General features: G+C 34.6%; 1 protein-coding gene across 1 annotated transcript in view; it reads right to left on the reverse strand.

Moving 5' to 3' along the window:
- TTC6 (tetratricopeptide repeat domain 6) overlaps positions 1–26,183 on the reverse strand; it is a 64,672-nt gene that overhangs the window by 17,865 nt on the left and 20,624 nt on the right. The window contains exons 5-19 of the mRNA XM_009646617.2: positions 24,009–24,168; positions 23,417–23,521; positions 21,857–21,970; positions 17,040–17,467; positions 14,920–15,403; positions 12,511–12,640; positions 11,571–11,746; positions 11,028–11,164; positions 8,881–9,050; positions 8,283–8,403; positions 6,838–6,988; positions 5,399–5,481; positions 4,241–4,317; positions 2,963–3,123; positions 805–939 (exon numbers count right to left, since the gene is read on the reverse strand). Coding sequence (XP_009644912.2) covers positions 805–939; positions 2,963–3,123; positions 4,241–4,317; positions 5,399–5,481; positions 6,838–6,988; positions 8,283–8,403; positions 8,881–9,050; positions 11,028–11,164; positions 11,571–11,746; positions 12,511–12,640; positions 14,920–15,403; positions 17,040–17,467; positions 21,857–21,970; positions 23,417–23,521; positions 24,009–24,168 — 2,632 coding nt within the window. The remainder of the gene's footprint in view (positions 1–804; positions 940–2,962; positions 3,124–4,240; positions 4,318–5,398; positions 5,482–6,837; positions 6,989–8,282; positions 8,404–8,880; positions 9,051–11,027; positions 11,165–11,570; positions 11,747–12,510; positions 12,641–14,919; positions 15,404–17,039; positions 17,468–21,856; positions 21,971–23,416; positions 23,522–24,008; positions 24,169–26,183) is intronic.

Consider the following 26,183-nt stretch of genomic DNA (forward strand, 5'->3'; position numbering starts at 1 on the left):
TGCCACATTAGATATTTCAGACAATTTTGACAGCCTTCTTCCAAAAGAATATCACTTTTGACAAATGGGGTTGGAAGCAGGCAGGGCAAGAAATTGTTCTCTTCCCTGTGAAATTCTGGTATTTCAAGCGTTTCTAGTTTCTGTCTTGAGCCTTTTAGCAAATCAACAACTGAAACATATTTATTAAAATATCAACGTAGAAAACATTTGCATGAACTCACACTAGGCCTGCCACAAAATTCACCGATAGGCTTTCAACAGTTTTCAACAAAAGAGTCCCCAATACAGTTGAAAGAATTGATTTTGTTGAAAGAAGTGAAACATTTTTCTTAGGTAATGCAGTTTATTTCTTAAGTATCACACTTAAGCGCCAAAGGGAACCAGCTAGGGGTGTTATTAGCTACAGTAATATAAAAAGCAGTTAACAAATTACATCCAGCTCCATCATACAATTATCTAGGAATTCCTTTGTCCAAGTTTACTACCAATTCGCTACACCACTGATACTCCTACATGAGTCTTGTTTGTCTACAAGATCTGTGAAGACATTGATAAACAATTAAGAAATTAATGTATGTTTTTATTCCATCAAATTTGTAATTAGTGACATACATTAAAAAAATCATAACATTAGCACTGGAAAAATGACTTACATACTTGCAAGACAGTCTAATGTACCTCATGAATTCAAAAGAAAATTGCTAAAGGCAGTGTTTAAAATATTGAAATCATTTGCTCACTTATAGTAGTTGTTTACAAGCAGTGGAGTCAAAGGCTAATATATTCTATATAATTAGTACAAACCTGTAATAAACTTTTTTGCTCCATGTAACACAGGCCTGTGAGATAATACATTTCTGCAGCCTCAAATGTTTTAGGCAGGACTTTTGCTGAGGTCATCAGGAGCTTCATAGCTTTTTTAAAACTTCTCATAGCATCCTACAACACAGAGAATATTAATAGTTGTAAAGCACTTAACTGAAAATCTGCAAGATTTGTTAGACATTTTTAGTTTGTATTTATTTTTCCTAGTCTTTCTTTGGAACATTATGGTAAAATGACTAGTCTAGTGTTCCTTGATGTTGCTGGAGTTAGACAGACTCTTGATCTCTGAATCGTTCATATTAACAACATCCTAAGAAAACTGAGAAATATTCCCGAGTTTTATTTATATATTACAAAGTAGCTAATGTACATGATCTTGAAATAACATACAGTTCATTTATACTCTTATTTAGGCACACAGTTAATTATAATTATTTATTAATTTTACTTATATTTATTTCCTTGGGAAGAAAAGGTATACCTTTTCTTTATGTAAATAAAGGTTTCTTTACGTAAATAATGGAAAACTATTTATTCCATAGACAACTTACTCAATTTAATAACCATTAAATATATTGAAAGGATCAGTCCTGTATAGGCATTGAAGGAACTTATATGAACAGCCTCCCAGAATCTTACCACGTCTCATAGATCTGGGAAATAATTTATGCATATTTAATAATGCTTTGGTTTAAAGAAGAGTGTAAGGAAAACAATAAAAAAATTAAGAACAGTTCAAGATAAGCCATTCCTTAGCCTTTGAGGATTATAAAGGGACCACTGTGAAAGTTTCAATATCAAGAAAAGTAAAAGAATTACAGCATCTTTTTCTTAAGTGAGTCTTTTAATATGGAGAAGTATTTGTTTAGAAAAATTAGTTTGAAATACCAGTGCCCACAGGGCTGTCTGCAAATACTACACCTGCCTCCCTAAGTTGTCAAGGTAGTAGAAGTTTTAAATGAAACAGGTCTGCATTTACTGCTATTTTAAAATCATTTTTCTCCATTTCTACATTCAAAAATACTCTTTCTTTAAGAGGAAAAAGAACTGTAGATACCTGAACTCACATGTATTTCTAAAGGCACAGCTGATTCTCAGGGCACTACAGCCTGAAGTCTGATCATTTTCCCCACTCAGAGTATTGCACCATTCCCCTACAGAAGAGCTGGCAATGCAAGTCCTCACCTCTGGGTGAAGCACTCTGAGAAATCAGGGAATGCACTCTAACACACACCCTCTTAACCTTGACAACTGAAATGGGTTGAATTGGAGAGTACTAATGATCACTGTCTTTGACTTAGCACCCTTTCAAGGACAGCAGAACTAGTTATGTCCCATTATGGTTTGAGACAAATAAAACACCCAAGCCTAACAAAAAAAGCTGAACGGATCAAGAGCTTTTATCTGGTACAAGCAGGAGCAGGAGTATAATTATTGCAAAATGCACGCCTTTTCATTTAAAAAGAACCTGCAAACACAAGGCTAAGGAAACGGAAAGACTGTGCATTTCGAGCACAGAACTCAAACAGATAGGTAGATTCAAGGTTTTATGAATCTGCCTGTTACTGCTATTGTGTTTAGGGAAACAGGACTTTACCTTTTGTATGACCAAATAGGACTGTACAAAAAGAAACAATTAATCCATACTGCCAATTTCAACAATTCTGCAGGCTTCAAATATTGTCTAACTGCAAGACTCAAAGTAGTGACAATATTGGTTAAACCCTATTGCATATGAATATTCATGAAGTTGAGAAAATACCTGTAACTATACATTACATATGCAGTTCACATACGTGAATTAAACATTTGTATTGCATTTTATTAGACAAAAAGTGATAGACATACTTCTGTATTATTTTGTTTCAAAAGAAGTAAAATTATGACATATAATGGGCCTTAATCTACATAATTGTATCTTGTAATTGATCATCCAAAATGCTTTAAAACTAAAATTGTCTCATTTATGCTGAACTATTAGTGCTGCTGTTGTTGAAAATTCTTACTCAGGTCTTATGATTTAATGAGGTGCCCTGAAGGTTTATTTTTATACTAGCACATTTCATGAAATATTGTAAGAATACAGAAAGAAAAGCATTGTCTTGTTTGGCATATAAATAATGTAAACTTTTCTAACCTTAGTTTTCTTGGCTTTCATTTGTATTTTTCCTAAAATAACAAACATTGAAGGCTCACGTTGAGTTGCGGTAGCTTCATGTAAGCACTCTATGGCCTTATCGTGATTTTGACAAAATGACTGAATGAGTGCTTGCTGAACAGGCTGAGACGTAAAGGATTCTGGAAGGAAACCACCATGAAAAACAATCTCTTTTACTTCAACCTATATGTTTTCCAGTGTAAAATACGTTTAAATTATATGCAAACTTTAAAATTCTATTAAAATATTTGGAGTATCAAAGCTTGTTTTAACATCCATAAAAATACAAACATAAACTAAATTCCTATAGAAGTCCTAAGTTGAATAGTTATTTACCAATGAATGTAGTTTGATTGCTAAACACCTGCAAATATTTACCTTCCCCTCCCCACATCTAAGAAAGCTTTGCTCTGCAGAAGTATCACCATATACCTGCTTTCGTTTTATATTCTTGTGCCCTGTGTATCCACTCTTGGTCACTACCAGAGACAGGAAATTAATCTCATACAGTATGACTATTCATATGGATTCACCAAGAGTTTCAGAATGCACTGAACACTGCCATTTTATGCCCAGCACATGAAAAGGTACTACTATACTGCAACATTTCTTCTGTTCAAACACATTGGGAAGGTTGAGTTCTAAAGATATTTGATATTTTGTTAGGAAAGACTGTACGTAAGTACAGAACAGAATCCTTACTCAATATTCCTTTAAAGCACAAATTACCAATATTCATAGAATCGCTTAGGTTGGAAAAGACTCCAGTCCAACCGTTAACCTAGCACTGCCATCCCACCACTAAACCATGTCCCTAAGCACCTCGTCTACATGTCTTTTAAATCCCTCCAGGGATGGGGACTCGACCACCTCCCTGGGCAGCCCATTACAGAGCCTGACAACCCTTTCTGTGAAGAAATTTTTCCTAATGCCTAATTATTAATATAATATTAGTATTATTAATATTGAAAGGCAGAAATAAAAAACAACAAGAACTCAAAAGATAAAGGAAATTCTGAAGTCCCAGGTGATAGTACGGGCAATAATGGTACAGGTGGTAATACAAACACTATCACCTTTAAAGGCTTCAGATGTGCAAACAAAATACTCTAGATAATAAGTTCCTCTGTTTTAGCTGATTCATGGTAACTAACCTATTTGCATGCTTGAACTTAATTGTTTTTGAACAATTGCTTGGTTACAGACTGCTGCCATGGTTCACAACTATCTAGGAAAATTGATGGAAATTGGCTTTACCTTCATCCATTTCTGCAAGTTGGTAAATACATAAACTTGCCAGCTCATATTTCTTCAACTCCATTAAATACTGTCCCCTGTAATGAAATATTTGTTGGATGTGATTAATGAAACTATTTCCAGGCATTTCTTTCAAAGTACAAATACTACTGAAATATGTTTTCATTAGTATAAAACGAGAAAAAGGAAAAATAATGCCTTCCAATAAAAATATTAAAAATGAATATTTTTTTTCATTAAAAATAAGTCACATTTTTAAGTTTTTCTTTCACATCACAGTACCAAGAAATCATATGCTTACCTCTCTTTGGATTGTAGGAGTTACAAAAACACATTTTCTTTGGATTCCACAGATAGTAATCCTTACAATCTCAAGAACTGTAACAATAATCTTAATAATACCATTTCTACGATCCACAACTGACCAATAGCTGATAGATACACTCTGTTTTCAAGGACAATTTTTTGTCTCCTCAGATATCAGCATCAGTATAAGAGGTCACACTAGCCAAACTACACTGAGAAACAGACAGAGTAAACCCACTCTTAAAACTGGGAAAATATAGTAGTATTGACTGGAACGTAGTAACTAATTCTCCTAATACACCTGAGGAATAATATCCTACCATTTCCTCCTTAGTTATTACAGTTTTTCAGGGGACGAAACATCCTTATGGAGTAATTTATTTTTTAGTCTTGTTAAAGGTCACTTCTTGTCACTGGGCTGAAAATGAGAAAAGTAGTTCAATTCTAAATTGGCCTGGACTCAATCCTTCACATTCTTTGCATTATGTGGATTCTGCAGACAAATCAGCGAAGGACCCATCCAGTTGTGGAAAACATTTAAAATTATTAATTTTTTAAAAGTTCAGACTTGCTTTCTTGTTATGGCACCTATTTACTTCTTTTTCCCCGGAAACTATATGTACCTCAAAGACCAGAATTTTGTATATGAAAGAAGGTTCCTCTTTCAAAGGTAATGAGTACAATAGTTGGGTGACACTATGCAGATACATTTTTTTCAGGTTTTGAAAACATTTTTTAAAACCCATTCAGATCAGGTTTCAAAGAATACAAGGGTATATACCAACAGCATTCTAAATGTTTTTGTTTTTAAAGTGAGATATCTGTGAAGTTCTCAACTAATCCCTTTCCTACCTTAATATGCAAAGTTGTGATTTATTTGGATAAAGATGAATGGCTCTGTTTATATCCTTCACAGCATGTGGTAAATTATGAATCTGTAGTTTATAAAGAAAAAACAGAGATTTAATTGCTAATATGAACACAATTTGGAGACACAATTACTATTTCTGTAAATGTGGTTCTGCAGGATGCAATGCCCACATGGTAACAACTCACAAGGCACATATGCCCTCTCTAAAGGAGCTCAACATGTTTTTAATAAAGATGTGAAACATTTACCCTATATATTTCCATACTGTCCCACAGGACAGATCCAAACTCCAGACAGTTTCTTTACTTTTCCAAAATCCAAAGAAGAGTCTGGACTATTGGGAAGGAGATTAGGTCATGAGATCCACATGCATGTATGTCCTTATGAATCTTCACTAATGTAATGAATTCGCATTTATTTTTCAAGTGTCTGTGCATGTGGTCTCATTCAGTGTGCTTCAGATGCTGAGGAGAAAGGAGATCATTACAGCAAAGATCCCAAGGACTGATTCATTCAGCTGGGATAGCTGTTAACTCGAACTCTCATTAAAGAACAGCACTAATGGAATGCATGTTGCTGTTTTACATTGAAATAAAAAAGCCCTCCAAAAAAAGAGTAAAAAATACAAAAGCAACCTGAGCATTAGAGGATGATCTCCAATATAAACTATCGGACACAAGTTCTTAAGTATCAAAAAAGAGAATATCATCGATCCACTTAGATTGACTCTTGAGTTAAAAGCCATTTCCTTTAGTTGTGGAAGCAAAGTAACAGTGTAAGCAATTTCTCACAATATTTTGAAAACAAACTAAGCACTGTGAGACACATGAGTTGTTTGAATTCTGACAACAAATTCTACAGAAATTAGGTCACATTGAATACTCCATTCCTTGTACTCCTGAGGTGTCAAAAAAACAACTGCTAGCAGAAATTATTCGCAGATCCCATGCAGAAGGAGAATACATTCTGTTTCACAGTAAATTAAAATACTTAAAATATTTTCACTCCCATTTGTGGGGAAGAACATTTGAGTTTCCTGAAAAATAAGTATTCTCAAGAAAATTCTGTTTAGAAAACATTGCATTTCAAAATGGGGGGGTTATATTTAAAAAATACATATTTTCCAAAAATATTTTTGAAATACATTTCAAAACATTATTAAAACTCAGATTAGAGGTACACTGATGTAGAGACAATAAAGTGACTCTTGAAATATTTTGTGTCATTGCATTATATACATGTCAACAGTATTTTACAATTGCAATGCATGTAATTATTATGGTGACAAGGACTACTTGAAATGTATAGCTATAGGCAGGTTATAACATGTATAACACAAAGGCATAAGTATTAAAATATTCAAACACCATAAATATAAAGCTATGTTAAATGGCAAACAAAAGCATAAAGAATGTATTACCTCACGATATGCTTGCGCTCTGCATACATAGGCTCGAACATTGAGAGGATCAATTTCAATGGCATTAGTAAACTGTCGAATAGCTTCAGAGTATTGATGGAGATGCAACAGCAGTATCAAACCAATATTTAGGTAAGCAAAGATGACAGAGCTAAAACCAGATTTTTTTTCCTTTTGTTATTGCATGAAATATGTCATTGTATTAACCACAACTTATACAGGCTTCATCTACTTTTATGACATTTACCACGCATCTCTTGTTATCACACTGAGCTAAAGAATTGTAATTGCCAGCAGAGGAGATAGGTCATTAAAAAACACCACTTCAGTAGCTTGTGATGTTTGGCTGCACACTAGAGGCTCTCTCATCACCAAAAGCAACAGTCCAAATGTAAATTGTGAAGAAGTGATGACAAGTCTGTCATAGAAGCTGGACTAAAAATAGAGCTAACTGGTAATTTTGTATCTACTGAAAAAATACTGAATTCTTCAACACTAAAAATATATTGTAGTTTTAAAAGTCTGACAAAGCTTACACGTTTTCCTTCTAGTCTGCTCCCTTATTCTCTGTCATTTCACTTGACTAGCTGCTAGGCAGACCTGGGTTTCCAAGATCTGCAATATCTGGAGCAGCTCGCTCTTACAGAGCATTTCTAGGCAAAATTCAAGATTTCCTATAGCAGAGCCAAGACAAAGGAAGAGCTGAGGGGTCTTTAAGGCCTGCCACAGATTAGAATGGAAGCCTTTGCTCAAGACAGGACTGTTGGGGTTGCCTGAGGCTGAACAAGAACTCAATACCTTTAGAGTAAGGTAATTAATGCAGCTAACTGGTATGGGAGGCCTGTTGCATACAGCAAGACCATGTGTAAGGCAGAGCTGCCACAGATATAATCTATTTCTGTAGTATTTTTAAATGGTAGGAAGAAATGCAATTCAGAGAAACCACATCAGTTTCAGTCACCAACTAACCAAGGATCACAAACAGCATTTTTAAAAATTTTATTTCAGGGACACCATTTACTGGCTTTTGCTCAATAAAACATTGTGACATTTTCTTTGGGGAAAAAAGTTTGACTTTTTATCTGCATTGTGGACAGATTCCCTCCCAAAAGACTAATGAAATTATTATGGCATGAGTAGTCAACTTTAATTAGGACTTCAGTTTCATCTTTTGTCTGCCAAACCTGAATAATTTACCTGCCAAGTTGCCATGTAAGGCAAAATAAAATTTAATTTTGAAATACATTAATAATTATTTTTAATATACTCAGACTATAGTAAATGAGGCAAAAGATATTAAAAGAAGACAACATTATATTTGTGTGGTTTTATGTCAGTCTATTTGTTGAATAACAGTTCTGATTCTGCTTTCCTTTATTAGTACTTTTATGCCCCAGATAATCAGAATATAAACAACATATATTAAAATTCTCAAGTCCAATCACCTGTCCAAAGCTAGGACACTTTCAAAGTCACAGATTGCAAGTGACCATTGACACTGTTCTGAGTAAAGAATCCCACGATGAAGAAAAGAACAGAAATTCTCCTGAGTGTCATTGATGAGTACTGTGGGAGAAGGAAAATAAAAATCAACCGTTAAGATATTCGCAGATATTTCAGTCACTCCATGCAACTTATTTGCACATTACTTTTTACTCTGGTTTTCTTAGAATTTTATAAAATATCACAGCTAAACCATAACATGAGATCATAACAGAAACTGTTCATTGGGGCATGAAATACCTTCAAGAGATATTTATATTTCTCAGTTACACCCACTCCAATTGTTAAAAGTGAAGCAGAAAAGCACAGGAAGTAGAGGCAAAACAACTGAAGACAAACAACAACAGCAAGAGTCAATGTCTAATAGCAAACATAATGGAAATTAAAAGGAGCAAGTTATTACCAAACACTGAACGATAACCATACATTTCAATATTTGCAACATGAAATATCTGTGCTATATTGTAGTATAGTAATTACTGGTGAATGGTCATTCCTCTTTTTAGTGATAAACACATACACCATTAAAAGAAACAATACCAGAAACACTGAAGTCCTGCACAGCTTTTTTGGGATCAATCTGTCGCAGTATGCAACCTCTATAGTAGAATGCTAACCAACAAGAAGGGTCTAGACGAACCGCTGCTGCTAAGTCTTGTATTGCATTTCTGTACCGCTGCTGCTTAGCATATGCTCTTCCTCGATACAGCCTAATAAGGAAGAAAGTCCCCTTTAAATATAATTTCCCTTAGAAAATTATACCTACAGAATGAAGTCAGTGTGAAGTCATAGACTATTATTTGTAACATTAACAGAGAAAAAAAAATGTTGACAAATACAATAAACATTCAAGGCAGGTCACTGCACTTGCATAAATCAAGTTCAATACAATAGAACCCTGTTTCAGCTCTGGGCATCACAGAGTTGAATGGAACTTTCTCCAAGTTCCACAGTCTATTGGTGCAGCAGTTTCTGTATCAGAAATACCAGGTTTTGTTAAAGTTGATGTAAAAGATAAAAATATAAAACTGGCCTCATTACTATTAAAGCTTTCTGAAAATATCCATTCTATTCTTCAATATTTCTTTCAAACAGGCAAGTTTACAAAATCAGATCCTACGTTTCACATCATTCTCCCTCAAATTCAGGAAGCTAGACATATATCTAAACAAGATAATCACAAGCACAGGTGGAAAAATGTGAATAGACAGCAATGGCTGTAAAATTATTTTATTAATGCAAAATATAATCTATAAAACTTATATTTTTGTTTTACTGGAGATAGCTTTCACTTAAGTGGGTCATGTCACATCCCACTTCTATGCAGAGTTATCATGCAAAATATATACTATTCCTTTTTCAATCTAGCACAGTAAAGTCAGTTCCTCAAGAATTTAAATCACATGCTTAACTGTACAGAAATACAAGGGACTGATACTAATTGTACTCACTAGGACTACTCAGAGAGCCCACACATCAACTTTTGAGCCTCAATGACCTAGCAGATTTCAGGAAGCCAAATGCAGCTTTATGTTGCTTCAAGATTTTATTTCAGAGTTTTAAGGAGCATCTGTAAATTACTTCAGTAGCACAGGAACCTAATGTCATAAGAAAGCTTTGCATGATTCTGTGGCTCCCTGTGACGAAGGACATGCCTGACCAGTAGAATACACACATAGCGGAATTCTTCCCTAGCCATTTCTATTCAGTTTGGACACGAATCAGTTCCAGAATAAGACATCTGAACTTAGGTGTCTATTTGTAGATGTGTACAACATATGTTAGGTGTCTGACTTTCCACTATCTAGTCGATATAATCCAAGGAGATGAAAGCAATTCAGTTAATCGAAAAATATACACTTACTGGCTCTTTAGCTGAACAGCTCTTCAGGCATTATAGAAGAGCCTATATTCAGTCTACCTAGAGTCTGCAAACTGTATTGATTAGAGACTTCGGTGACAATGGCTGCTCAGGCACCTACCATCCCATAGATACAGCAAGCTGACTCCTAAATTCAGGTATCATAATCTGGTATTGAATATCTGCTTTTACTTTAATTTTATATCTATTTTCATTAATCTAGAATAGAGTATAAAAAGAATGCAAATCTTTGCAGGAATGATATTTTAAAAGTCACATTTTCTATTAGGGAAATCATAAATTCTTTTCAGTCTTTTAAGTTGAAGCTCAAAATCATCATTATATTTCAAAAATAAAGATATTTCTCATTCATAATTCACATTTTTCACAGAAAACATTCATTCTGCATAATGCTAAAACTAGAAGCATCAAGGCAACCAATGGAAATTAGGCATAGAACTATGTAATCCTTAAGGACATTCTTCACTTTGAGCATGTATTTAAACGGAGCTCTTAGAGCAAAGCACATGTGCACATGCTTAAGTCCGACTGACTCTCTATTTGCATTATTCCAGTGGGATCTGAGCACATGGTTCTGTGCTTAGCTAAATTAATGTTTAGGGACTAATCCAAAGTCATTAAAGCAATACAAAGATTACCCAATAAATATCATTGTTTATAAGTAGTCTTATTCTATTTATTAGACATCTCTTCAGAAATGCAATTGCTATATCATTGTTTAATACATATTCAGTCTTTTACATATTAATAGTCTTTTAATAATCCATTTAAAATTCAAATACTTCTGTCAAACTAAATATTCTACCTTGCCTGAGCATTGCTGGGGTCTTCCTTGATCACAGCTGTAAAATCTTGAATAGCTGTAGTCAAAACTGAACGGTCAAAGAAATGTATTCCATGTTTCATAAGAGCATCTGTTCTTTTTGGGTTATACTGAAAACACTATAATGAAAAAAATAAAATAGTACATGATATTATCGCTCATTCTTGTTATCTCTAATGATTGAAAGTCTTAACCAAGCATAAAAATAATATATTTTTTATTCTCAGACTTTCTTTTTTATTCCTTTGTCCTTTGTCTATTGTCATTTCCATTAAAAGTGAAATAAAAAAAGTAGTGATGCAAGCTTATTTCTGGCTGATAATTTATAAACATTCAGTAATTTATTGAATTAGCCAGCAGGAGTAGCAGAAATTATTTCTTTCCATAGCACTATTTTTTTTTAAACATTTTTTTAAAGTATATCTGTTCTTCAAGCTGCTTACCAGATATATCCAAATACAGTTTACTTTTACTAAACTTACACAGTTACTACATTACTGTAACAATACAAAAAAGTTAACTTACTTTGGCGTAATCATCCATGGCCAATAACAATTGATTTTCTTCAACGTACAACTCAGCTCTCCTAAAATAAATGTCATCATCTGTAGGGCTGCATTGTATTGCAGAGCTGTAACTGATGATTGCCAATGTATTATCACCTTGTTTCCTGTAAATTTCAGCCATTGACAGGTATGTATCTGAAACAACCACCCAAAATATAAAAGGCACTATTTAGCAGCCCAAAACAGTAACTCATCTTGTCCTTACAGGGTAATGAACACAAGCAGTACAAATAGAACTGATTATACAAAAGGTCAGGAAGTCCAGTTTTAATCTGAGCAACAGAACTCAAAAGTTTGGAGCTATAGCTGTGTGCTCAGTCACATAGCAGCAGTAAACTGACAGCTCTTGCTGGATTCTTTGGATCTTTGCTCTCTGCAGAGCTCTGTAGAAATGGCCCAGCAAACCATTTAGTGTAGACCTGTTGATCACAAACAAATATAAAGATATTTAGTTTAAATGGGCCCATACAATATTTATCCCACTGTATTGGGTCTGGTCAGAATAGAGTTAACTTTCTTTATAAGGCCAGTATGGCGCTGTGTTTTGGACTTGTGGCTAAAACAGTGCTGATTACACAGCAAGGTTTTGGTTTTAGCTCTTACTGAACAATGCCTGCACAGTATCAAGGCTTTTTTCTTTTTTTTTCTCCCACTCTGCCCTCTCCCCAGCAAGGAAGCTGGGGGTGTGCAAGAAGTTGGGAGGGGACACAGCCAGGACAGGTGACCCCAACTGACCAAAGGGATATCCCACACCATATGACATCAGTCTCAGCAACAAAAAAAATAGGGGTAGAAGGAGAAGGATGGGGGGAACATTTGCAAAACTAGGGCCAAAGGCAACTAGAGAAAAAACACTACAAAAAAATTAACATTTAAGTTACACTTCAATAGATACTTACCTGCTTTATTTTTGCTCCATTTAGTTATAAAATTCAGGTCACCCAAAGCAGCCGAAATTTTGTCTTGAAAGAGGTAAATCAAATGTCTATGCCAGTAAGCATTAAGCAGTAGTGGTTCTAAGCTTATAGCCTATAAACAAAATAAGTAACTTATATTGCAGAAGGAACTTCTCAGTTGTGCTAACAATAGTAGATAGGAAATGAGAAAATTTTTGCACTGAAATTATTTTTAAGAAAATTCCTAGACTGTCAAACTTTTATTTAACCTAAAAATTTGAAAAATTTGACTGTCATTTGTGTATTTAAAAGCATCATGTACTTACACATATGCAGAATCAGAGTCCAAGCTACCAGAATATTCAGCACAAAATATTAATCAGCTGGGATATTACCATATTTGATAATTTCTTTGAAATAGTTATCTGAACTATTTCTAGAAGTCAGAATTCTTCTAATTGAAAGTAAGAGATAGTTAACCTGTTCCTGTGAAAAAGGAATCAGCTTTTCAAACCATGCTGTTATGATTCCTATAGAAAGTACTTAACATTCCCTAACAAAACTCACTTGACAGATATTATCAATCAAATATTCCACATATGTTTATTATGCATATAACACACTTAAAAGCCATATGGAAATACATATAGCGACTGATACAAATCTGAGACTGTTCCGCTACAATAGTAATTCTCAAATTTTGGTCTATAAACTATTTCTAGGATCCATAAACTACATAGGAATTGTGTTCATATAGCAAAGAGAAAAGTCAATAAACTTTTTACTAAAATATGCAATAGTAATAGCAAGCAATTTTGACAGTTATCGGCCCATGGGACAACAAACCACTTTGCCAGTGTGTGGAATTTTAGTCTTTCAGATCCTTGACAGTCTGTTTCTAAAGTTTGGGGTGAATAAAAAAGACACAAGATAAACATTGAGTTTCTATGAGTATAGTCAATTTTCTGGTCAGATAATTCATGAAGTTTGGAAGGTAATATGCACAGACTGTAGGTGCATAAAATAGGTACCTATCCCCTCATTTAAAATTTAAAAATATAGATTTATCCCCAAGAGAAGCATTAACAGAAACAGTGTTATAAAAGGAAATTTCACCCCAAGACAATATGCATTTTACTCTAGACATAGAGTAAAATCTGAAGAGTGGATCTCACTGCAGAACAGACTGAGCCTCCTTAAAATTTATCATGGTGTGACACTTAGCTGAAAAGAATGCAGAAACCAACATGAAGCCATGGTTTGCACTTCATTGTTTCACTCCTCTGCACATTTCTAAATATTCCAACTGACTGAGCTTTGCATTTTAGCAAAAGAAATGCTATTTAAATTATTTTAAGGTGCCTGTTGTTAAGATTGTTTTCAGGGACACTGGCAGATTGATGGTATTCTACTCCCACAGAGCAGTATCACAAGATCTGGTTCAATCTTGCATTATCAAGCACTCCAGTACAAGGATCACGAACCCCAAAGGAGCTGCTCAGGATTGCTTTTCCAAACACCAAATGCTGGGTTAAGAGCTGAGATGTTGGTTAAGGAAAGACAGACATCTTTTGCTGCATGACATTGTATATAGTATGAAGTGCTTTGGGGTCCCAACCTGGTTATGACTAGCTGTGTGTAATATAGATGTTAAATGACAATGAAAATAGCATATCAAAAGTACAACACTTGACTTCTCTACCCAGGTTTCACAAACATACAGAACTATATCATTGCTTAAAGAATGCCTTTGAAAACTTTTACGGCTGCCACGTTTAAATTACAGACTTTCAAAATATTCTTTTCATTTCTATATTTTCAGCATTTTTTTTATTCTGTTTTGGTTGTTTCTTTCTAGTTGTGCAGGGTCTTGGGCAGATGTAATGGCAGGCTTGCAGCACTATAAAGGGAACTTCAGTGTTGAAAAAATGAACATACATAGAAAAATACTAGTATTATTGTATCAAATCTTAGTGTCAAATGATAGATTATAAACAGAAAATTCATTACTTTTCCATTTATTTGCTTACTATGCTTTTGTAGAAATTAATAATATATTTTTCAGCTTTGCCAGCAGCAAAACTTGAAGCAAAAAAATTCCTGTCCTTTTTGTCTATCCTATTTCCAATCCCATTTAGAAGTGTTGTATCCTGAGCAAGGGTCTCCAAAGAAACATTATGGTGCTTGGAGAACACTAGGGTAAACAAACACAGTTTATTAAGAGCCTGCATCTTCATCCTTGAGGGACTAAACTTGGATCATGCTGCCATACAAATGTAAAAGGTGGCAGTGTTCAGCTAGTTAGCAGCTCTCCTGCTTCTAGTTCTTCACATGTTGAAGAACTCAGATGCTCACGTTGAAAAAAAAAAAAAAAAGGTGCTTGACAGAAGTAAAACTTGGCATTAAACTTACTTTTTCCAAGTCATCCATAGCTGACTTTAACTTGCCTAATTTTCTTTGTATTGCTCCGCGCCTGCAGTAGTGAAAAGCTGAAGGATGCTCTTCCTTTTCTATTAGCTCCGTCAGTCTTCTTACTTCTTTTTCTAAATCTTCAATATTAACTGTTGTACCTTCAAGAACAGGTTGTATTGAGTCAACTAGTTCTATTTGTCGATTTGCTTCTTGAGAGCCCACCATCTCAGTTTCTTTTAGCAATTCAGTATCCTTCTCCTCAGAAGCAGTCCCACTAGGAGGGAAAGTTTCATCAAACCAGCAGTTCCATATTCCACTGACCCATATACGAGCAGAAGTTTCTTTTGGAATTCCACCCCTCACTTCTGCAAACTTTTCAAATTCTAACAAACAAGGCATGCTGGGGCTCTGATATTGTTTGATTGCTGAAGACACCTTGATACTGAATTTATCATGAATAGGAAGCCTTCCCAGAGACACAGACCTAAGGAAAAATATATTAAAATTACTAAAGGTTCCCAGGTATATTAATGACATCAAATTGCAATCTGCCAGTGAACTACTACTCAGAAACCTATTGTTAGCTCTCTGGTTAATGATAATTTTTTAACTTATCAGCCATTTATCAAAAATCATTATTGAAGCTGCAGGTAAGCAAAATTGTTCAGAATTCTTCACGTCCCCAGAACATTCAGCACTTATTTGCCATTGCATGCTTATTTCCTCCAAAAGCTTCTAACTTGGGTTTACAAAGACAATGCTAAACCTCAGAAAGTACAATATTTCGGAGTGGACAATTACCGGCCTGGCTAAATCACTAAGTCCTAGATGGATGAATAGATCAATGATAGATCCCAATTATACTACGAAGAGGCCAAGGGAATATAAGCAGAAAAACCACTTGAATTTACAAGGATATTTCCAAAATTAAAATCTAGGAAAATCCATAGCTTCCAAGATTAGAACCTTCACAGATGTTCAATAGCAACATCTGTTTTGAGATGTCAAAGTGAAAGAAATAGAAGTCTGTAACAGAAACACTTAATCGTTACTACAAACAATACAAGCCTTGCTAACACAGAAGGGAACACAGAGAAAATATTTTATACATTTCTATATTTATAATACTATGTACCTAATATATGTAATATTTTACACATAAGGATCCTACCAGAAAAAAAAGGGAAATTAAGTAAAAGAATGTAGCAGGCCCATGCATGAATGACACCATCCCCTTGGTTTAGCAAAACTGATATGAAAGCCTTAGACAGCAAAGAACATACGGTACTGCTGCCTAAAACAAGACTTTGGAAAAAGGCCACCTTCTCCCTTAGTCATAGCTCACTATACCAGGATATTACGCCATTTAAGTCTCTTTGATTTTCTTAAGAATAAAACTACTGAAAAGTGCCTAAAAGCAGAAAAAAGGAGAAGCAGCAGCTGAATGGAAAACTGGCCTGAAGGATGAGGCCTGAGCATCAGTGTAAGTACAATGCAGACATATAACTGTACACAAAAATAGACAACATCTGGGTTTTTTTGCAGTCACACTTCAAGCTTAAGTATTTAAGAAATATCAAAAAACTAGCGAGAACATTTTTTTCATTCACACTTTAGTATTTTCTAAGGTACCCCGTATCTGATGTACATAAATAATAAATGTTCACTAGAAAAATATTGAGTGATACACGAAAAAAAAAAAATAAAAAGCAAACTGCTCGTTTGATGTCATCTATGAAGTTCATGGTACAAAGGAGGTTACTCCAGCCTAGCATTTCAATTCCCTAAGAACCTAGAATTTCCCCCTTGTCTTTCAGAAGAAAAAAGTTTGACCATTTTAGTCATGCATTTATACTCAGATAAAACTTTTTCTGTTGTTGCTTGAAGCAACACAATTTCCATTTAAAGTGTAATATATACTAAGTGTTGTAAAGATACCTAAGCAGTATGTATTTTTTCTTTGCATTAAAAATATATATTGTTCCTAAATAAGTAAGCTATTATTACTTAATTTTAGAGCAATATTTAATATTTTAAAAGATAAAACCTGTAATTAGATAATAGAGCTACAAATTAAAATAAATTATTTTAAAAGGCAATACACATTAATTAAAGAAAACCTTTTAAGAATCTTTGGGGGTTGGCTTAATTTCTTAATCACAGCTTCTAATTTCCTAGGGTTTATTATTTTCTTTGATTTCTTTCTTTTCCTTCTTCTTGGGAAAACAGCGTATTTAATCCCAGCCTTTCGAGGTCGCTCCACAAGAACAATGTCATTCTCACTATCCTCTTGTCCAGTCAAAGTAGGAATTTTTTCTACTGGTACGTCTGTCTGCATTGACTGAGGATCATCACAGATTTCATTCAATAGATGCTTGGTAGGGGAGCTTTTCCCAATGTCGGTCTCAACCTCCGGCTCAGCTATCCATTGCTTCATAACCTTCAACTCTTTCATGCTGGTTTTGAAATTAGCTGATATATTTAATGTAGTTTCATCTTTGAAAGCGGTCATCTCCAGAGCTGAGACTGATCTTTTAATCAAACTTGTCTGTTAAAAAAGGAAACTTAATTTATTTAGATGTTCATTTGCAATAAGATTTATATATCACATTTCCTTGGGTTTAATGGATTGGATTTTATTTTATATAAAACTGTAAAGAGAAAAAAATAGTTACATGGGGACTACACTGTTGAAAAAAAAATTATAGTATTTAATGGGAAAAAAGATCTGCATACCTCAGGATATGTGTCTAAGTAAAGAGATCTGAAACATTAATTCAAAGTTATTTGAAGCTCATAAAGGGCTAAAACCAATCTTCTCTAAAAAGTATCACAAGAAAATTGAATTAAATACCCCCAGTCCTTGTAGGAAAGTTAAATTTTGAAATAAAAAAAAAATGTATGCCACTGGTGGTGACATTTACAAAAAGACAAACTGAGATGCCTTCATGAACTCAAGAAAATACAGGAGGACTCTCTATAATGTTTGGAAGTACAATTGTATTATATGGAAACAGAGTTAATATCCAAATAGAGTTATGCACCCTCATACTTTGTGACCCCATCCCTGAATAGCCTGCTGAAATCAAACCAAAAGAATAACTGTTATGCTCTTGCGTTTAATAGTTATTAAGCAAGTACTATTTGCAATAACAAATATATTGCTTCTTAGTCATTTTGTTAATTCCAGTTCACTAACTTGCACTATAATACTAGACGTAACACATCTTTGTCAAAGAAATTGAAATGCAATTTCATGTCCACTGCCTAAAATTTACAGAGGGAAACACTGTCATTTATCACCAAATCAAATAGTTTCACTGCAAATTGCATAAATTAACTTGTTACTTGAAAAATTCTTTTAATGAACTATGCATAGTTTTGCTAAAGGATCGCTAGCGGAATTCAACAAGACTACTTCTATTTGAACATGAAACTAGTATTTTAAAAAATAAACATCAATGCTTAGTTCAAATTGCAAATCTGGTGTTTATTTTATCATTTCATATAAACTGCTGCCATGCTTCATGTCCATCTAAAATAATGTGGTCACAACATTTTAAGCAGGTCTTTATGGACTATATAGAAGTTTTAAATACATACTCCTCAAATTCTTACTCAAAATCAAATTTGTTAATAAAATATTACTTGTATAACACTATCAAGGTCATCTTTGCACAAGTGTAATATCTGCATGGTTTATTGCTGCTTTTTATGTATTTTATGAAACAGCTAACATATCTTCAATAGCCATAAAAGTACATAGCACTTTACCATTTGGAAACTTGACAACATTGATGCCCTGATGTGTCTGAAATCCAAGGATCCAATACCACAAATCTTTACTCAGATATGTTGTTCCACTCATTTCAGGTTAGCTAGAGTACAGACTACTCACACTTATCTCTATCCAAATGCCCATAGTTAACAGAGGTTCTCATTGCAGAGCTATGTTTTCCTATTTAATGTAACCAATCCACTTGAAAAAGACCTTTGAGACTAACTTTTGCATCTAATAGGAAAATATTCAGTTCAGTTGAATTTCTTTCACAAAATCACAGTTCAGGAACAAATACAAGTAAATATAAAATAATACCTCTGAGCTCTCACTGACAGAAAAAACGGGCAAGGATTGGCATCTTCTCAGTAAACTTTTTGACTATAGATAAAACAAAAAGCAAAATAAGTCTGAATTAGTCTGAGCATAATATGAATAGAGTTTTCAGTTACATTCTGCTTTTAAAATCAGAGACTGCCAAAAATAGAGCTAATATCCAAAAAAATCTGTTTTCACCAAAAAAACAACCCCACCTTTGCCAGAGTGAAGGACTGCATTTGTCTGGATTTCTGGGTGTCTTGAGCCCATTCCACTGCTAGATGTCCAAAAATCAAAGACATATTCAACGTACTCGTATAGATTAATGCTAAAGAGCAAGCAGAGTCAGTGGACATATACTATATATATATGTGTGCTGTAGACGCTCCACTCTCAGAACACACTATGAATATTCCATACTGTTGATCACCTAGTAAATTTACTGCATGAATGGAGATGTCTTTCTAACGAATGTGTTTGAAGCCAGACACTTCTTAAAAGTGTCATATTCACTCTGCTTTAAATTACACTAGTCACACACACATTCCTATCTTGGGAATCCCAGACAAAAAAATGGCCACACAGCATCACCACAACCATAGTTTCCAATGATAATATTACTTCTTCCTGAGAATCTGTAAGTGCTTCATCTGGTTTTAATTGTTGTTGTTAATAGACATACTTGTACCATAGTAACAGTTTTCTTTTTCTGTTAGAGATTGTCGTGATTTAACCCCGGCTGGCAACTAAGCACCACGTAGCTGCTCACTCACTCCCCCCACAATGGGATGAGGGGGAGAATCAGAAGAGTAAAAGTGAGAAAACTCATGGGTTGAGATAAAGACAGTTTAATAGGTAAAGCAAAAGCCGTGCACACAAGCAAAGCAAAGCAAGGAATTCAATCATCACTTCCCATGGGCAGGCAGGTGTTCAGCCATCTCCAGGAAAGGAGGGCTCCATAACACATAATGGTTACTTGGGAAGACAGACACCATCACTCCGAATGTCCCCCTCTTTCTTCTTCTTCCCCCAGCTTATATACTGAGCATGACGTTACATGGTATGGAATAGCCCTTTGGTCAGTTTGGGTCAGCTGTCCTGGCTGTGCCCCCTCCCAGCTTCTTGTGCACCTGGCAGAGCTGAGCGCTGAGAAGTCCTTGGCGAGTCTAACCACTACCCAGCAACAACTAAAAACATCAGTGTGATCAACATTCTTCTAGTACTAAATCCAAAACACAGCACTATGCTAGCTACTATGAAGAAAATTAACTCTATCCCAGCTGAAACCAGGACAGAGATATTCCAAATAGGTCCACAAGTAAACATGGAATAAAATATAATATTGTAGTAAATGCAGACTTTATTATTTCCAGTTATACCTAATGGCCTAGTCAACCTGTAGGCAAAGGACTACCAGCACTTTTCATCCCTGCTGGACAATTCCAAATCAGTTTATAGTCACATATACAGGCATAATATCTTTCTGCCTAAAGTCAAACATGATACAAAATTCCAAAGAGTTTTTATTCAAACACAAAATAAGCTTTTTAAGTTGCTGCTGCCAGAGGATATAGATGTGCAAAGTGGATCACAGCATTCTTCTTTTTTGACATACTAAATAAGATTCTAGCCAGCTTCTGCAAGAAATGTTCAAACCAGCACACATTCCTTTATCACAGTCAAATTTACCTTTTTGTTCCATTTCCATGTCATCTACAAGTCACACACTCTTGAATTACATACTCTCAGATAGCCATAGTCACTATTAAAAAAGCTTATTTCAAGGACAAAAGCAAGCATGTCTTGCCCAGTCTGTTTCACCTTCAAATAGGGAACATTATCCAACAAATCTTAACTGCTCTAATGGTCAAAACTTGCAGATGGAGCCCTAAATTTTAATATAAAACAGTGCTTCCAAACACTAAATTATACCTGGGAGCTCAGCTGCAGCAATAATATGCTAGCCTCAGTTTGCCTATTTCTGGCTGCAAATACATGCACTCATGCATTAATTTTGCTCAGTTCCAGCTGAGGTCTCAACAACATTGCTGGCCAGTTCCAAGGCTTCAGCTGTGTTGTAGCTACTGGAACACTCAGTTGTACCTCAAATTCTGTGGTAGAGAAATATTTTCAGCTTACTTCCCATAAGATTTGCATAAGCTTCTAACACTTCCACCTCTCAGGTCTGTTAACTTGAAATAGCTAATCCTATGTAAACCACATATAGCTGAAGACCATCATTAGGGAGCTCAGGTTCTCTGTGGAGCCCATAGCTCTAATTTCTTATATTGCCTCCATGAACTAGATCAATCGTGTTTGAGATAGTGAGGATCCTCTAACTGGAAAGACCCACACTGCAGCTTAGAGCCACACTTCAATCTTTCACTTGCAAATCACCTGCACAGAATTGTTTCCTTATCCTTTTATATTACATTCAGAAAAATTCTAGATAAAAAAAATTCACACACTTGGAAACATCTCTTCCCCTATTCTGCTTCTTGACTCTTGCAGTTTTTTAGATGTCTGGGCATAGTGGAACATCCACTGAGATACGTCATATTACTCAAAACCTGTTATTTATATTACCGGCCCTCCCCTAAATCATCACCTAGTGCTATAACAATGCAAAATAAGAAGCATCTTGAAAATAGGCAATGATTCTTTCCAAGTCTCAAGTTTCAAAAAGTGAGATTTAGCATTTTCTATTAAAAAAATGAACAAATATCCAACACAAAAATGTTTCTAGAAGTGAACTATATAGAAATATTTTGTCTTATGACTAGACCTTCAAACTATGAATTGTTTTGCTAAATTTTAGTATTACATTAAAAAAAATTGTACCATAATACACACCAGGCCATAATCATAGAAATCATGATCATCTTGCTCAGCTTCTAACTCTTCTTCATGATCAGTGAAAAAGTCTTCAAATACAACATCCTCAATAGCATTGCTCTGAAATATTAATACATTTGCATATTTGAACATGTGCAATACTATTAATTTTAGTCAGCTTTATAAAATATAGTAACAGATAAATAAATAAAGCCTATAACATATTTGAGGTAAAGATTTATGATGATCAAGACCAACATTACAGAAGCCATTTACCCTAGGCTTCTAATGCAGTACGTTCTCTAATGTCATCAAGAATTACATGGTGCAAATGGAGCAGAGACCTGAGGAAACTGATTATTGCTACCTTTTTGTCTTTAGCTTTGGTAATTTATGTCAGGTCGCAGTAGGCCATATTGTAACAAGAACACTGGTCTCAATTTGGTCATAGTAAGACTACAAGATGGGGACTATGTCAGGTTTATTCCTGCTATCAATCAATCCATGCCTAAGTGTTCTTTCTCTCTTGCACAGGAGCGTGAACTGGTCATGAAATGCTAGTTTCTCTGTAACCTTTGCCATATGAAGGTGCACAGTGCTAGAAATAAGGGCATACAATAGGCATGCCCTTTTACATAAATAGCTCATCTGTTGCAATAATGTAATCCAGTGTCCAGTTCTGGGCTCCCCAGTTCAAGTAAGACGAGGAACTCCTAGAAAGAGTCCAGAGGAGAGCTACTAGGATGATAAAGGGACTGGAGCACCTCCCCTATGAGGAAAGGCTGAGAGTGTTGGACTTGTTCAGCCTGAAGAAGAGAAGACTGAGAGGGGACCTCATCAACACATACAAATATCTTAAGGGCGGAAGTCAAGAGGACGGAAGCAGTCTGTTTGCAGTGGTGTCCAGCGACAGGACTAGGGGCAATGGATGCAAACTGAAACATAAGAGGTTTCAGTTGAATATGAGGAAGAACTTATTCACTCTGAGGGTGGCAGAGCACTGGAACAGGCTTCCCAGGGAGTCTCCTTCTCTGGAGATATTCAAAGCCCGCCTGGATGAAGTCCTGTGTAGCATGCTCTAGGTGAGCCTGCTTTAGCAGGGGGGTTGGACTAGATGATCTCCTGAGGTCCCTTCCAACCCTTACGATTCTGTGATTCTGTGAATCACAGTGGAGATTTTACATTCAAAACATTTCAAAACTCAAAAACATTGGAATTTTCTAAAATGAACTTCGTTAAATACATGAAATATTGTATTACATGTTGATAGAAATCACTGCCAGCATAGCAGAAGAAAAACTGTGCAAACGTAGCTTTCAACATGAAGACATTAAGCAAGATAATGAAATAGCAAGTGGTAAGAATAATTACTACCAGAAAATTTACTATTGTAGAAAATTAAACAATGCTATTCAATACATATTATGACATATACCATGCTTACAGTATACAGAAGCGTTAATAAGATAGCAGCATAAAATACAACTATTTAACTGTAATATGTTAGAAAAATATAGGTATTTCTGCAAAAGATGGAAACACTAAAGATACATTTAAAACATTTACCTCATATGTAGGAAATAAAATCTCCTTTAATGAAGAAATTGGAGCAGAGAACTTTGGTGGAGCTGGAGCCCAAAACATTTTTAAAGCTTCTGGATAAATGGAAACCTTCAAAACCAATACAATTCAGTTATTAACTAACATAAACCCAGTTTAGAAATGTCTAACTGAACCTGAACTATTAGGTAATAAAACGTTGTTTTCTGCTAAACATGATTTTGTCAAGAACAACCCCACCAAATATAATGAAATCCTGAGAGGTATAGGGCTCCACAGCCTGAACAACCTATCTGGTTTGCTCTTTTTAGTGTTTTTGTTTGTTCTTAATCAGAATATTAGCATATTTTATTACTTCAGAGAAGGAATTGAGCACTGAGACATGAGGTTTCAGAACAACACTCCCCATTGGTGAAAACCTCCATATACATTTTTAAATTGCATATTGTCAAATGTTGAAAAATCAGCAGAACTTTATTTCCAAGGTATTCTGTTCTTTTGTTGCATGACACAAAAACCCCTTTTTCTCCCTGGATTTTGTGTCTTCATTTGTAGGATTGTGCACATGCATCACACATTTATTAAAATTATTTCTTACTTTCTCGCCTAACAGTTGCAGTTGTGGCTTTTTAAGACCACGTTCAGCTACTTTTTGGCATTCAGTTAGACTTTTAGATGTATGACGGTGAAGAAAGTGAATCCCATCTGTCTGATTATTCTGGAATTGCTCTGAAATAGGAACTCCACCATAACAAATTCTGCAGCAACATAAAAAATGAATAAATTACTCTGATTATGTCAGGTATTAACAATACAGAAATAGCTTGGTTGTTAGAGACAAAGAAAATTAGGTAAAATTTAAATCAAATTAGAAAATTTACTAATAAAACTCTCTTTTTTCTAAATTAAAGATTGAAATTACTTGATATACAATCGAAACCTGGTGCCAAACTTGTAGTTTTTGTAGTCACCTACCAATAATTTTAAGCAGACTTTCATGATCAGACCCATGGTGTATATTATAGAAGTCACAAGATAAATATAATACTAAGCTCTAAAGTAGTATGAAATGCCTAACGTGTAGCTTCATGCATGACAAATACACCACTCAAATGCTGTGCTTACAGTCAGATATACCTAAATGCCAAAGAGAACTGATTTCAGCTGGAATGTCTGGCTGGTTTTGAACAGCACCTTATGTGATTATACTTGGGGATTGGATTCTGATTATTTTTTTGCTTTTTTTTTTTAAATAAATCTACCTATGGCAAACACCTAGCAAAAGGAATTTTTCACTTTAGAAAGTTGTAGTTGGATGTAATTATACACCCCAATTTCCTACTTATCTACAGTTTCAATTTCCAAAAACAGCAAAGACTTCTACACAATACAGTAACTCATAAGTATGTTTATATATGCATATATATACTAAAAAAATACTGTAATAACTATTCTACCTCTATTTACTTTGCTCCTGGCACCTCTAAAGGGAAATTCAAATTTGCAGGCTCTATTATTACTACCAATAGATAAAACTATTTTAGAGATTAATAGCAACAACTATTAGCACTTATCACTTAAACATATATTTTACAGGAATTGTATAGAAAATTACAAGGAATATGTTTATATAGAGAATTTACATTTACATTTTTTGCTATTCTTGTAGCTTGTTTTATAGTACAATAATTACTTAAGTTCTCACATACAGTTCTTGCAGTACTAACAATTACAAGCACAGAATGCACTAAATGGTGAAGTATGTAAAATATATACAAAAGAACAAGAAGAAACACTTTATTTCATACATTCAGGTATCCATATATGTATGTAAATTAAAATGCACATTACATGGAACACTTGACTCAACACATTGGCACATGCCAACACTGACATCTACTGGTGTTAGTCAGGTTTGGGGTAGTTTTTCTGCAAATACTAAATTAATAATGAAGTTTATTGTGCATTCACAGAACTAAAGCATGTAACCTCTGTTATTTGCAATTTCACTGTCAGACCTATATCTGCTATAGTGGCTTGAATCTCATTTATGCCAAATACAGTGTATTTCCATTTTAAGACCTATTTAAATTATAAGAATACTGTGTAAACAGGGTGGTCTCAATATAACTGAGAACCAGCCATTTGATTTAGCACAAAATGCCTTCTGAAGTACTTTTGGATGTTAAAAGGAATCCTTAAAATGTAGCACTAGCCCAGAAGTTGTACTTCTTAAACAGAGAGAAGGATTATAGATCTGGGAGTAGTTCTTGAACTCTTTCTGGAATGTTCCTTTCTTCAAGTGGAAGCTTTGACAAAAGACCTATTTCTTAAAGAGAAAGAAAAAAACGCACAAGATCTGAAAACCTAACTTTTGACAAGTGTTTGGCCTTCCTAGTTTTCCTTTACATCTAAGTATTTGGTGGTTTTGACTTTTCTAGGTGGGTGTCTGCATAAAAGGAATGTCAAGTGAAGTTATACAAGATACAAAAAGGAATAAAACAATCAAAATATTCCTTAGCATTTGGTGGTTAAAAGTGTTCTGAATGAACACCATAAAAAGAGCTGTCTCTCTTTTAAGGCACTTTTGTCATAAATAGTTTTCAATTCAAGGAGATTATATTAAGTAATCAACTGTGAGTTAATGTGAAACAATATTCAGACTTTTCATTTCTGGAAGAGAGAAGCACCATGGAGGAAAGTTCCAAGTAATAATAATACTGATCTAATAATATTCTGTTTCCATCTGCTGGTAAAAAAAACCTGTAAAATC

This window comes from Egretta garzetta, unplaced genomic scaffold (genome assembly GCF_000687185.1).
Source record: "Egretta garzetta isolate BGI_Z169 unplaced genomic scaffold, ASM68718v1 scaffold79, whole genome shotgun sequence".
Lineage (NCBI taxonomy): Eukaryota > Metazoa > Chordata > Aves > Pelecaniformes > Ardeidae > Egretta > Egretta garzetta.